A 14734-nucleotide genomic window follows, 5' to 3' on the forward strand; every position below is an offset into this window, starting at 1 on the left:
CGCTCTGAAATATCAGCTGTTCAAATGTAAACACGAGTTGGCGAACATTTCAAAAAACAGCACGCGCATTTGAAAATGGAAAATTTTATTAATTTCAGAATTTTCATGAGGATTTTAACGAAGTGGAGGGAAAATTAGCGAAGTATAGAGTATAGGCCATTGCTGGCAGCAATGTAATATTTACATAAATACATTTACTTTTTTAGGAGCGCGATGTTCCTGGAAACAACGAATCATTTTTTGAAGATAATTTTCGAATTAATAGGGAGGAGTTTGGCATCCTTGTGGAGCGCCTTTGTAGATTGGCCAAAAAAGGCACTACATTTCTCCTCCCATAACTCGAACAACATAGCCTTGTGGATGCCACTCCACGATATTGACGGCTTTCGAGTTTTTTGGCTCATCTAAAATATAAAAAATTTGCTTTAAAAAGCAAAATAAAATTTTTATTTTTCTATTTTCATACCTTGGCGCACTTTAATGTCAGCTGTTTTGTTAGTGGTGAGCTCTTTTTCGTTGTCATATCGATCAAAATATCGCATAATTACCCAAAAAGTGCGTTCGCTATTTCTACGTAGCTCGCGAACGTAGAAAAACCGACTTTTTTTCTTATGGGTTTTTACATGGGGCGAACGTAACATTCGGCCTGAACGTGAAAAAACCAAAGAAAACCGTGCGGTGGAAAGAGGCTATAAGACCCCTAGTAAGTAGGCGTGTTTGCCCATACAAAAGTATTTCTTTAATAACTTCGACAATTTTCATGGTTTTTCATGATCGCAACCAAATTTTCAGGAATAATAACTACTATAGTTATTATTATATATATAAGGCTAGTTGCCTTATATATATAGTAATATAGTAAGTTATAACGTAAGTTTAAGTATAACGTAAGTTTAGGATAATTGATTATCGATAATTTGAATACTGCTGAATACGATGACACGCACGGCTGTTCTGCTCCACTGCTGATCACGGTTCTGCTCGTACTCCTGCTGTTCTCGTACTACTGCTCTACTCGTACTGCTGCTTGTTCCTTTCTGTCGACTCCGATTTCTGCTCACGCCGGCTACTCGATACTTCCTCACGTTGACCAATCGATATCTGCTCATACCGATATATCGATGTCCGTTCACACCGACTCATCGCCCTTTCCATCTTACATATATACCAAATTTGATTTGCGGGGGGCGGAAGTGGGCGTTGCAAAAATTTGAAACAAACTTGATCTGCGTGCAAACATAACAAATGCTGTCGAAAAAAAATTATAGCTCTATCTCTTATAGTCTCTGAGATCCAGTGTTTCATACGGACGGACGCACAGTGGGCGATTTGGTCTCGCTAGCGGCATTTAATTCAAATTTTCAAATTTAAAAAACCGTTAATATTTTTTCACATATCGATAGCAGATGCTTTGATTAGATTTTTAAAAGCTTTTTAAAAGCTCTACGATCAACTGATCATCAGCTGTGAACGGTCAAACCCACGATATGATTTTGCAAAGAGCTCTAGAAAATTCTTTCTTTTTTCACGCATTGATTTCGAGTTCCTCGGAAATTTACAATTTTTAGTGAATTTGTTAGAAGTTTCGTTTTTTATTATATTCAAGGTATGTATTTTCAAAAAAAAATCAATGTTTGTGACTGGTCTGTAAATGTGTAGCTCATAAGACGTAGTGGTAATTCAGTGTATTAACAACGAGCCCGGATTAGCGTACACCTGTCTTTCGTGGAGTCGAACTTACTTTATTCAAGTGGATTCAGTCTAACTCTTTTATTAGCCGAAAGTGTGAATCAGTGGCGTCCAAAATGTGTAATATTAACTGCTAGTACCTGCTAGCCTTTAAACTATGGTACTTTTTAGACACAGTGTTAGTACCAAAAAGGGATCTTTTCTTAGTATTGAACTCAGAAGTCATCCCATTTTTTTCCATCATCCCATCATTTTTTAGATAAAGTTTATATATGAAATAAGTTAATTGAAGTTCAAATAAAATAAAAGTACAACAAAATTTTAAATTAAAAAAAAAAATTTTTTAAATTAAAAAAACAAATAAAAAAAAATTTTTAACTTAAAAAATTCTATGATTTTTCTCTGATCAGTGAAAAAACCCCGACTAAAGACATCTATTTTAGCTTAGAAGTTATTAATTAAATGCCGCTAGCGAGACCAAATCGCCCACTGTGGGACGGACAGACACACAGACGGACAGACGGACATGGCTATATCGTCTCGGCTGTTGACGCTGATCAAGAATATATATATTTTATAGGGTCGGAGATGCCTCCTTCTACCTGTTACATACATTTCCTGCCGGCACAAAGTTATAATACCCTTCTACCCTATGGGTAGCGGGTATAAAAACTGTTAAATTTAGTAGTGGCCAAAGTTATGAAGACCTGAAATTCTTAACAGGAATTTCTCCCCAGAACCTTGGGCGCATAATAATTGAAATATAATAATATAATAATTGATTTTGCAGACAAAAAATTAATTCTTGCATACATTTTTTGCTCATTTTGCGCTTCGCAAACACGTCTTCTTTCTACTAAATGATTTCACAAATGTTTTTCGTGCCAACGTTGCCATCCATTGGCGAGCATATTGGTGCAAACATAGACAAGACGAGGAACACTACCATCCACGAGAAACATATTCGCCAACATGCTCGCCTGTGGATGGCCTGCTTAAGGGGAGACCGAGCGTTTATAAGCCAATGAAGGCTGCTGGCTTTTAGCTTTAGGTGTGTTCTTTTGGCTTCAATGTGCCGGCGCCATGTGAGTCTTCTTTCGAGGTGTACCCCTAGATATGTCACTTCGTTTGCTTGCGGGAGTAGAGTGTTGTTTAACGTTAGCGGCGGGCAGTTTTGCCTGTTCAGGGTGAATGTAACGTGCTTGCATTTTTGTTCGTTCACTCTAATTCGCCAATCTGATAGCCATTTTTCAACATCGACCATATGAAGAGCTAGCTGCGCAGTTGCTTTCCTCGAGCATTATGAGCGGCTAAGAATAGCTGTATCATCAGCAAACGTAGATGTTGTTATTCGTGTGCTTGTCGGGATATCTGCTGTGTAGAGGACGTATAGTGTTGGCCCTAGCACACTACCTTGAGGAACTCCAGCTCAGATATCATCAGATATAGCAGTGTTGCATCTCACAACAAATTTTCTGTCGTATGGGTGTTGTTGGGAGCATTGTCTTGATCTTGCACATTAGACCTTCTAGCCAGACTCTATCAAATGCTTGAGAGACATCTAAAAATATGGCAGTACAGTACTCTCGTTCCGAATTTCTGATGTTATTCGGTTGACCTGCTCAACCCAAATTGATGTGACGGGATTCCTTCCTGGAGTCTTAGCTTATAGGTCAATACGACGAGGGGATTGTGTGGTCTTTTCCCGGCTTTGCTATCATTATTATAATTGACTCACTGGATAGTAGCCAAGCTTTGCGATGGCATTAAAAAGCTGGGTGATAGTGCAAACGGCGCAATATGGGAGCTCGATGATCATTTTGGGAGTTATGTGGTCGCAGCCCGGGGATTTTTTCGGATTCAGTTGATTTTTGATGATGGTAACCATTTCATTTGGGCGAAATTCGATTGGCTCATGTTGAAGCTGAGGCTCATTTGAGAAAGTCGGCAAAGTAAACGCACTCGCAGGATTTGGTTGGAAGACATCTTTAAGGTGGTTGGCAAAGTGCTGGCTCTGTCTGCATCGCTACGCGCCCAGCCTCCTGTGGGATTTCTAATAGGCATCACGGTTTTTTTCGGTGAGTAGGGTGAGCTCTCCATAGTGAGTTTTTTGTACTAGAAGTACACAATTGCGTTGGACATCTGCTTCTTCTTGCTGTAGAGCTTTAGTAAGTTTACGTGAGGCAAGTCTTAAACTTTGCTTAGCAGATGGCGATCTGAGGAATTGCCACTCTCGACGTAAGCGTCGCTTTTCGAGGACGAGCTGCTCGATTTGTAGATTTGTCTTCTTTCGATTGCTTTGTGTATTTATGGTTTGAGGTGTTGAAGATTGGGTTGCAGAGATAAGTACAGACTCCAGTGAATTAACAAAGCTATCTACGTCGGCTTCATTCTTGAGATGGGTCTTAGCTCAATGTGTGCGCTAATATACTTTCTGTGCTTAATCCAATTGGTTTTCTGTGAGGTCAATTTTAGTGATTGTTCCAATGTTCCTGGATGCCGGAGTAGAATAAACAGTATAGGCGAGTGATCAGATGAAAGATATGAAAGGCATTCGGCGCTTATCAGATTTTTTGGAATGTTTTTGGTAATCGCAAAGTCTATTAAATCGGACAGTTTCTTTGGGTCTGCCGGCCAGTATGTTGGTGTGCCAGGAGAAACATAGTCGAGCTTGTTCTTGGCGTTGATAATGGCATTATAGAGCTGCTTTCCTTTTGGAGTCACGAGACGAGATCCCCAGTGTGTGTGCTTGGCATTGTAGTCTCCTGCTGCTATGAAGTGGTCTCCTAGTGAGTTGAAAAACTGCATAAACTCATCTTAAGCTATAGTGAAGCGAGGGGGGCAGTATACGGCAGCTAGTGTAAGTTGGTTGCCGGTATTTAGTTTTATATTTATAGATGTGGCCTGTAGGTAGTTTTTAGCAAATTTGTTATGATAGTAGTGTTTAATACGGCTTCTGATTAGAATTCCAGTGCCACCATGTGCTTTTCCGTGTGGATGATTTGTTCCGTAGAAAGTATATCCTCGTAGTTGAAAATTGTATTTGTTTGTAAGGTGTGTTTCTGAAAGCAGCATTACGTCGATTTGATTGTCGAGTAGGAATTGAGCTAACTCAAGTTTATGCTGTGAAACGCCGTTAGCGTTCCACGTAGAGATCCATAGGGGAGTCATTATTTGGATTGTTGTGAAACCAGCATTTGAATCAATAGATTTTGGTTTCGCATTAAATCCTGCATAGTTGTGCGCATGAATGACATAAATTCTGTAAGACTTTGTTGTAAGCTGCATATCATGGCTTCGAAGTTGCTTTTTGGCTGCTCCGGCAATTGCTGCTGCTGAGCCATGTTCGGTTCTGGGTATGCTGATTGCAGAAATGAACTTTTTGAGGCAGGGGTAGCCAGTCCTGATTTTGAAGCGCTTGCGTATGTCACACTTTTGTCAAAGTTAATAGGTCCTAGTGAGGATCTAGCTGCAGTCGAGAAGAAGACTTCAGGGTTTGATCTGGAGACTTTCAACGTTTTATTTTGGGTGCGGGCGGTAAATCCTTTGTGATGGATGCGGCTTCTCAGATCCTTATAAACTGGACAACCTCTATAGTTAGCAGTGTGATTGCCACCGCAGTTGCCGCACTTTTTCGAGTGGCTGTCATCTTTGCTGGGCAGTGTGCGGAGTCATGAAGCTCTCCACAAACTACACACATCGAGTGCAGTTTACAGTATGACCTTGTATGACCATATTCTTGGCAGTTCGCACATTGTACCGGACCATTGCGTTTGTGCGGTTCCTCAACTGTAATTCGGCGGTGGAGCAGGAACTGAAGATTGTATATAGGGTGCACTTCGTATTTCTTCAGGGCCTTATTTTCTGGCTCGAGCTCAACCTTAAAGAGTGGCTGCGGCTTTCTATCCCTGTTAAGGATAATGAAGACTGTCTTTGCGCTAAGTCCCCTCTCTTGTAGTGCCTTTGTTATCTCTGCAGGCGTTACTTCGGATTCTATACCCTTAAGTACGACTTGCAAGCCCTTGCTGCTTTATCTGATACGTGTAAAAGTTATTTTTATTATCGGTAAGATATTTCGATAATACTCTGTAATTGTCTTCAGACCTCATTTGAACTTTTATTTCGTGAATGTTGCCCTTTACAAGGGGTATTATGTAGAAGTTATCCTTGACAATAAGCTCAATAATTTTGTTGACGAGAACATTGGAACTTTTTCTCGTATATAAATAGGCGGAGGCTTTGGCTTCCTTTTCACGACTTCATTAGATTCGGCCGCCTCAACCTCATAGGCGTCTGCCAAGATTTTGAATCGGTTCGAGTTCATGTCCGTTTCTATTTCAGCTAGGCTAGCATTGCCACGGGTTATTTTGCGTTGAGAATTTAGAGGGCTGGTCACCGCTGGCCGAAACCATTAGCTATGGCCATGTGTGATGGCACACAGGTGCTGCGCATGTTGATGTTGCAGTCGAATGAACACATGGATAGTCGACGCGAACGACTCATGCAAGCGCTGCAACAGATGCAGGACTTTTATAAAGAGTTCAAGTGGGATTTTCAGTCGTGGCTGCCGCTTGTCTCTCGGATCTTGCCCTCAGATATTTGCCGGCTCTACAAATGCGGCGCATCGTTGCGTCTAGATACCACGTTGGTGGACTTTAATGATATGCGCTGGGATCGTGGCGATATCTGGTTTTTGTTTCGAGGCGAAGCGCCGCCCAACGAGTCGATAGTGCTGCTGGACAATGAACAGCAATGCTATCAACGTTTACGCTACGAGGAATCCGGCATGGAAGACGAGGTGGATGTACTCATGTCCACGGATATATTAGCCACACAAATGTCCACCAAGACAATACAGTTTGCGCGCGCCCAACGTGGCTGGCTATTAAGCGCAAGGAATTAATAGGTGGACAGTATCAATGCGAGATCTATACCATACAGGGACTGGTGTTGAAGCAGCGCAAGCGACAAGAGCATCTGTCCCATGAGGACTTGCAAAAGAATCGCGCCATTGTCGAGACTAGAGGTGGGCACGGGCCGGGCTTTTTTTCGTGGCCCGCGGGCTTACACAGGCCCGGAGCGGGTTCGGGCGGGCCCGGGCCTTATAATTAAGATTCGTACGGGCTTCGTGCGGGCCCGGGCCTTAGAAAAAAGGCCCGGTCCGTAAAACCCCGAAATAGGCCCGTAAAAGCCAGAAGTAGGCCTGAAAACAATTTTGATTTGATCGAATTAGAACCGCCATTTATCGCATTTTAATTGCTTATACTATTGATTTGGTTATACAATATTATACTTGTTTGCACACCACTAATTAAAAATTGGCGGCCTATTGCGAAATTACCAAATCTGTGGGCCATGGTTTAAATGAAAAACGCTCTAGGCTAAAAGCAAAAATGTAGAAAAAATTTTATTTTTTAATAAAAATATGAATTAATTTGTTTTTCATTAAATACATAACAATATTCAATATAAAAACCTTAATAAATATATATATGGGTAATTCTCTGAGGGATGTCGCGTGCGACCAGCTTTTCAGTTACAAAAAAAAACATATTCTGAAACAATTTTCAAAATAGGGTTGTTGATAATATATCAAAATATCAATATATCGATATTTTTTATAAAAATAAATATTTTTATCGTGATATTTTTTCCCCTGATATATCGAATATCGCGATTTTTTTTTTATATATTTTTGATATTTCCTAAATGGACACTTTGATTTGACTTAACATCCGGTAAAGATGACCGCGGCAAAAAGTTATTTTTCTGAAGTCAAAAATCATTCTGCAACCTGCAACATTTGCAGTAGAATTGTGAAAACGAGCGGCAACTCGTCAAACTTGCTGTCTCATCTTAAAAACAGACATCGGGACGCATATCTAAAGTGTACAAAGGTAATAAAATCATAAAAAGTGTCATTTGTGTATTTCGCCGATTCCCGTATTTCACAATTTCGGGGAAATACACACATGCGTGTGTCTGATGTTTTTCTGGGGAATTTGTGTATTCCGTGTAAGAGATTTAAGAGGAGAAATAAAATCAGGATTGTATATGTTTTTATGCAGATGCATATATTGATATACACAAAAAAATATAATTATATATTTATTATACATACATACGAGGGTTGCTATTTAAGTTTCTGGCCTAGGTCACTTCTAGCCATATTAGGACCAATTGGCTATTTCCCAAAAAAAGTTTGGACTTTTATCAATAAAAGCTCCATACAACTTGTTCATGTACGAGCACGTTTGATATCGATAAACGATTAATCAAAAACTTACCTCGGCAGAAAAATCGAATTAACTCGTGAACACTTTTGAGCAAAAATTTTTCACAACTTTCGACTTGGATTATTACGACACGAGTGCACCGATGAACTTAAATCTTTATAAGGCGATGAAGTGCCATCCTATAGCCCTGTGAAATACTGGTTTAATGGATTCTATCGTAGCCGATGCTCGCTAGAAGACGAAGGTTGTGAAGGTCGTCCAAAAACGGACGTTGGGCCAGAAAACATTGATGCCGTGCGTGAACTGATAATGCTAGATCGACATGTGACATATCGTGAGATAGAGGCATCCTTTGACATTTCTTCCACCAGAATACATTCGATATTGCATAAACACCTGGTCGTAAAAAAGGATTGTTCTCATTGGATCCCGCACAATTTAACGATTGCTCAAAAAAAGGCTTGTGTGGATTGGTTCAAAGAAATTTTGAAAAATACATTCCTGTGCTTCAAAAGACATTTATAAGATGGTCACAGGTGACGAATCATGGATCTATGGTTATGAGCCCAAAACAAAACAGCAATCGACCGTGTGGGTCTTTGAAGACGAGCCAAATCCAACGAACCTTGTTCGTGGAGGAAGCACTATTCAGCAAATGGTCGCCTGTTTCTTCGGTAAAACTGGTCATGTGGCGACTGTTTCGCTTGAGCAATGTAGGACGGTCAATTCTGAGTGGTACACCATAATTTGTAAGCCTGAACTCCTTGTAGAAATTCGAAAAACGAACAAGAAAAGATGGATCATTCCGCACCATGACAACGCGAACTCCCACACACCAGCTTAAACCCGCGCCTTTTTTTGCGGTCAAAACGTGGAATTCATGGGTCATCCGCCGTACAGCCCTGACTTGACTTCTTTTTATACCCGCACATCATCGAAAAAAGGCGTGGTCATTGATTTTCGATGTCAGAAGATGCTGTTAAAGTGTTCAAAAACCATGTTTTGGAGGTGCCTCAATCAGAGTGGAAAAAGTGCTTCGACAATTGATTTGAGGGCATTCAAAAGTATATAAATCTTGCTGGAGAATACTGTGACAAACAATAAATCCATTTTTTTTTATAAATATTCGCATTTTCATTATTAGGCCAGAAATATAAATAGCAACCCTCGTATATATAATTCTACTTTTATTACATTTTCAGAAATCGACAAAAGTTGACCAGCTCAACAAAAGCATTGTGAAAATGTCGTTAGGGAACGCGTTTAAGTTTTCGTCCATTGCTAACAGTAAGTATTGTTGCATCTTATACTTTTATTATTAATTGATTAAAAAGAATTTTTTAACGTTTAAGGAAAACATGATGATATCACGGAGGCGATCGTGTTTATGATCTGCAAAGACAATTTGCCTGTCCGGAGCGTGGAAAAAGAAGGATTTACCAATTTGATGAAAAAATCTGTTCCGACTTACAAGATTCCAAGCCGGTTCAAGGTAAATGTTTTCGAATTGCATATAATTTGTATATGATATTTATTTTACCGTTAACATAATTTTTACAGGTAACTAATCTGATCGAAGCGAAATACGACAGCTGTGTAGCTTGGATGAAGACCATTCTTCAAGATATAAAAGACTTTGCGTTCACCTGTGACGGAGTAACAATCACAAATTCAACTCGATCCTACCTAACAGTAACTGCTCACTTCATCAAAGATAATTGCCTACAATCGGTTTGCTTGCAAGCAGTTAGAATGACACAGGTAAGCGTTTTTAAAAATATCTTAAGGGTTTGTACTTATGTTGTGGTTCGTCAAGTGTCTATGTGTTTGTGTTTTCTATATACAAAAAAATGTTAGGGAAGAGAAAAATTAATTTAAATATTACTTTTCATTAAATGCAGTCACATACTAGCGAGTATATATGTGTCTTACTGAAGAAGGTGTGTAACGAATTTGATATCGAGTGCTCGAAGTGGCGTAGTTTAACTACAGATAACGCAAACAACATGAAGGCGGCCTCAAATTTATTTTTGGGAAGTGGCAAACACATTTCATGTTTCGCTCATACCATTCATTTGGTAGTCGACGACGTAGTAAAGGGCATATCATCTTTTTCACACGTTTTGGATAAAGTGAAGAAAATTGTTACTCATTTTAAGCACAGTCCAGCTGCGATGGACATGTTGCGGAAACTACAGGCCGACGAAGGAACAGCTGAAGGTCACATTAAAACTCTCGTACAAAGTGTGGACACAAGGTGGAACTCCTGCCTGGACATGCTTATTTCGTTCTTAAGTATTTCGAATAAAGTAGCGATAGTCCTAATTAATAGATCAACAACTGTCAAAGGATTGCCGGAGATGCTAACGGCTTCAGAATTGCTAATTTGTCAAGATTTCTGTGATCTACTTATGCCTTTTAAAGATGCGACAGAAAAAATAAGTGGCGAAAGTTACGTAACCGTGAGCATGGTAATCCCACTTATATTACTGTTGATGGACAAAATTCGCAAAATACAACTAGAGTCGGCCGAAGGAATTTTAACTAAGGAAGCTTTATTGAAGGAAGCAGATAAACGTTTTAAGTTTTTGCAGAACAACAAAATTCTTGTCAAATCGTCTTTGTTGGATCCGAGATTTAAGAAAGTTTATCTTTCTCCTCTCACAGCCCTTGAAGCTCTCAAGGACATTGCTTATGAAATGTCTAAGAACAAAAATATTGAAGAAGTACGTAAAATTAAGTTTTAACACACATTAACACTGTTATGAAATACTTCTTAGTAACTCTTTAATGTTTTATAAAATAATACGAAACCTAAAATAGTTTACTTTAACAATATATTTTTATTTTTATTAAAAACTTTTGAAACTAAATTAGAATACCATTTATTTACAGGACTTAGTGCGCCCCGCAAATGATAACGTACCACAAGAAGCCTGTTCTAAAAATGAAGGATTTCTGGAGGCGCATATGAGGTCCATTGCTACGCTTGAACCTTTGGAAGTAACGGAAAACCAGGAGATCAAATTGTTTTTGAGTCTTCCCTTCACTTCATGGGACAGCGATCCAATATCCAAGGAACACATTCCCAATGCTATCAAAGCTGGCATTGGGCTACCTTATTACACCAGGTAGTTCAGTACCATCAGAGAGGTTGGCGTCAGCCATAAAATGTGTGGTATGTGACACCCGAAGCCGCATGACGGACCTTCATGTACAACAACGGGTGTTTTTAAAATCGTTAAAACAAGAATTTTGGAGTTAAATTTTGGTTAATAAAAAAAATAAATATATAAAAATATCAAAAATACTTGATATATCGATATTTTTGGGTGATAAATATTTTTATCAATTTGATATATTTTTGAAAAACGATATATCACTGATACGATATTTTTTAAATATCATGCAACCCTATTTCAAAATAAGTAAAGCTTATTTTTATAGCTCTAGATTAGTACTTTAATTAGACCTAAGAATGGGTTTGGAATTTTTTTTCTGTTTTTTTTTTCTGTTCTGATAATTGCAAAAATTAACAAATTCGTACGCAAAACCAAAAAATGAACGAATTTATATATTTTATCGTAAAACAGAATAAGTTACTAAAATCAATCTTAGCTCTAAAAATAGTGCTATTCCAAAGCTTTAAGAAAAACCTTCACTTAATTTTAAAATTGTTTTAGTTTATGTTTTTTTTTGTCACTGAAAAGCTGTTCGCACGCGAAATTTACCAGGGAATTACCCATATGTATATATAAATTACATGTTTTTTGAATTTCCTTATACATATGTGTAAATAAGTTTCGTGCCGGGCCGGGCCTTAGTGAAAAAGTTTCGTGTTCGGCCGGGCCGGGCCTCTCAAAAAAGAGTTTGTTTTCGTGCGGGCCCGGGCCTTAAAATACAGGCCCGCGCCCACCTCTAGTCGAGACAATCACCAAAGGTGGCAGTGAAGGCGGCAGCGTCGGAGTCGGCGGCCAGCTAGACTTGGGCAGCAATCTCACATTACCGGAGCTACCGCGTCGCAGTTCGTTGCAACCGCCACCTGCCACAAGTGTCACCTGGTCGGAGTACTTAAGCGCACCCGTTGGCAAATGTCCGCAACTGGGACGGACACCAGTTCACAAGCACTCTAACAAAACGTTGCGTGCCACGGTTGCAATGAGTGCTGATTTTCCGCTCAGCGTGGACATGCTGCTCGATGTTCTTGAGGTAGTGGCACCGCTGAAGCACATAAACAAGCTGCAGGAGTTTGTAACACTTAAACTACCCACGGGTTTTCCGGTTAAGATCGACATACCTGTGCTGCATACGGTGACGGCAAAGGTGACGTTTCAGAAATTTGAGTTTCGCGATAATATACCCGCAAAACTGTTTGAGATACCATCGCACTATCATCGTCATCCTCATCAGTAGCCAACACGCCCAGCTCCGCCAAGCCAATGGATTTGAATCGCAACAGCAGCAGTAGCAGCAGCGGAAAGGGCAAAGCGGCAATAGCAGCAATCGAACGTCCATTGCGGACTTTGATTAAGGATGGCAGGCGGTCCCCTTTCAATTTCTCTTGTCCCTCCCCACTTGCCCCCAAACGCTTGCATTCAACCACAAAATTATCAATCGGTTAAATTATAGAATGCGTGTCCCCCCCTTCATTTTTATTTCGTTCATTAAAATGTAACGCTCTGGAAATTGCAATTTATACTAAGAAAAGAGAAAACAACAAATTGAATTTGTTTTGGACACCTGTGTGTCGATTTAACTAATTGTATTTCATACGTTGTAACGCTGATCAATCCCTAACAAGTGTCATTGTCGCAATACCGATTATACTCGGTACCCAAAGCAAGCTAAATATTTAGAGTATATACATATGTAGGTAAGGTAGATCATTCAAATAATTGTTGATGTGATCAACCTTACAGGTCAGTAACCCATAACCTCGGTCTGTCTGTCTTCCTAAATAATTTTTATGTAACTATATGAGTTGAATTAAGTGTTGTGCATTTCTAAAACTCAGTTGAAAGTTAATAACCTCGTAATCAATACCCTTGATTACACTTCCCTATCATATTTTGTATATTGCTTTCATAGCTATAACTATAACTTTCGTATATTTGTTAAGGTTCATGTTTTTACCTTCATTTTTGAACACTCCTATATTTATTGTTGCACTAGGCTGATGAGTTTATGTGATTTGACTTATGTAACTTAACAACATTCTCCACAGATTTGTCATGGTTAAAAGAATTATCTAATCACGACTCGTGCTTTTGCTCCCGTCCACTTTATTTTATCTAGCCCAATGATTCAGTTCTGCCAGCAGTGTTAATCAAACACTGTCAAGTGGCTAGCAAAACACATTTTCATTTTCAAATATCGTCAAGCAAGAATCAACTTTCTCATCAGTTAATCACAAACAATATCAAAATGTAGTCGATTAAATTATCAGTTGTTGATTTGTAGAGCGAGCGATATTCAACAAAGTTGTATACGCAATTGTTTATTATTATTTTTTTCGTATTATATGTTCATTTTTTTGTAATATTTAGTGCAATTTTCAATTTTGTTTTAATCTAAGTAATATAAAACCGAAAAACATGCCACTTGAAAGTTTTTTTACTATTTCCATCAAGATAATTTAATGATGATTTTAAGGATGCTCTACTTATAATATCATTTGTCATACGAAAGAGTATACCATGATGTTTGCCTAGTAATAGTTAAATAACAAATGTCTACTATCTAAGTTATTTATGTATTAAGCTAAAACAATCGTCCGCTAATCGTTTCCTAAACAAAGTTTCATAACCAACAAAAGTATTTTCGAGGTCACAAAAAAGTTAGCCAGCTTCAGAATATAAACAACTTTATGTACACAGATAGTTCCAATTTCATTCATGCATTTATTTATTTTACTTCGTATGTGTGTATTGTATATACTATTTTGTTTATTAACATGTGGCTAGCGCTACAACTTTTACCACTTAATCCGCATTGATAGCCCATAATATTTATGCTTATTTATTATTATGTTTTTCCACGAAAATGTTATTGTTTATTGTGTAGAGAGCACAAATTTGCTATATAACCACAATACCGCTAGGGAAATATTATCCCAATATCAATATAAATAAATGAAACCCAATATTATTACACAGAGAATTCGAAAGATATTTTTAAAACACAACACAATCAATGCTAATATAGGTAACTTTTTCTAGTTGATACAAAACATATTTAAATGTAACCTGTGAGCATTTATAAACGCTCTATAATGTAAACACAAATACACAAACAAACCTGTAAACTGTAACACGAAAGCAACAATAATAAAACAGTTTTATCAAAAAACGAGTATCTATGTTATTTAAAATCTGCGCCCCCCAGCACTAATTTAACAATAATCCAAGGCAGTCAATATCGATTATTTAAAGGCATTTGAAAGCTTGGATCATTTTAAACCCTATTTATAACAAGTACATAGTATGTACTACATACATACATCTGCTTCAATGATGTGGTTCCATTAACCGTCCCTCTCTTACACATAGCCGCTTATAGAATGATGCCGCCGGAAATTCTATTTAACGAAAATTTTCAATGATGCAGCCCATTCTAAGCAGAGTATTCCCGTTGAACGTTTTCTTCCTTTGACTGAAATACAAAAATTTAATTTCAATTGCCAAAAATGAATGAACTGCTAGTTATTACTTATAATTACCTTTATCAAACTATTAACAATCTAATTTTTTCAGTACTCACGTCACTTCAAGATCGATAGGTTTAATTGAACTGCACTGAACTTTTGCCAA

General features: G+C 38.4%; 2 protein-coding genes across 3 annotated transcripts; both read left to right on the forward strand.

Moving 5' to 3' along the window:
- The first annotated feature begins 5416 nt into the window (after positions 1-5416).
- LOC132792926 (ankyrin repeat domain-containing protein 13C-like) lies at positions 5417-14253 on the forward strand. The gene is given in 5 exon segments (XM_060802461.1): positions 5417-5512; positions 6067-6110; positions 6112-6583; positions 6631-6715; positions 11830-14253. Coding segments are annotated over 5 exon segments (1206 nt in total). The 3' UTR covers positions 12339-14253.
- On the forward strand, positions 7421-11243 carry LOC132790351 (zinc finger BED domain-containing protein 6-like). Of its 2 annotated transcripts, XM_060798850.1 has the most exons (5): positions 7421-7586; positions 9128-9212; positions 9278-9417; positions 9486-9686; positions 10821-11226. In XM_060798850.1, exons 1-5 carry the CDS (start codon positions 7434-7436, stop codon positions 11058-11060), a joined length of 819 nt encoding a protein of 272 aa, XP_060654833.1. In that variant the 5' UTR covers positions 7421-7433; the 3' UTR covers positions 11061-11226. The 2 variants fall into 2 exon arrangements, with proteins under 2 accessions (XP_060654833.1, XP_060654832.1); XM_060798849.1 differs by lacking the exons at positions 7421-7586; positions 9128-9212; positions 9278-9417; positions 9486-9686 and adding an exon at positions 9735-10651 and having other exon boundaries at positions 10821-11243.
- Positions 14254-14734: the final 481 nt, after the last annotated feature.

This window comes from Drosophila nasuta, chromosome 3 (assembly GCF_023558535.2).
Source record: "Drosophila nasuta strain 15112-1781.00 chromosome 3, ASM2355853v1, whole genome shotgun sequence".
Lineage (NCBI taxonomy): Eukaryota > Metazoa > Arthropoda > Insecta > Diptera > Drosophilidae > Drosophila > Drosophila nasuta.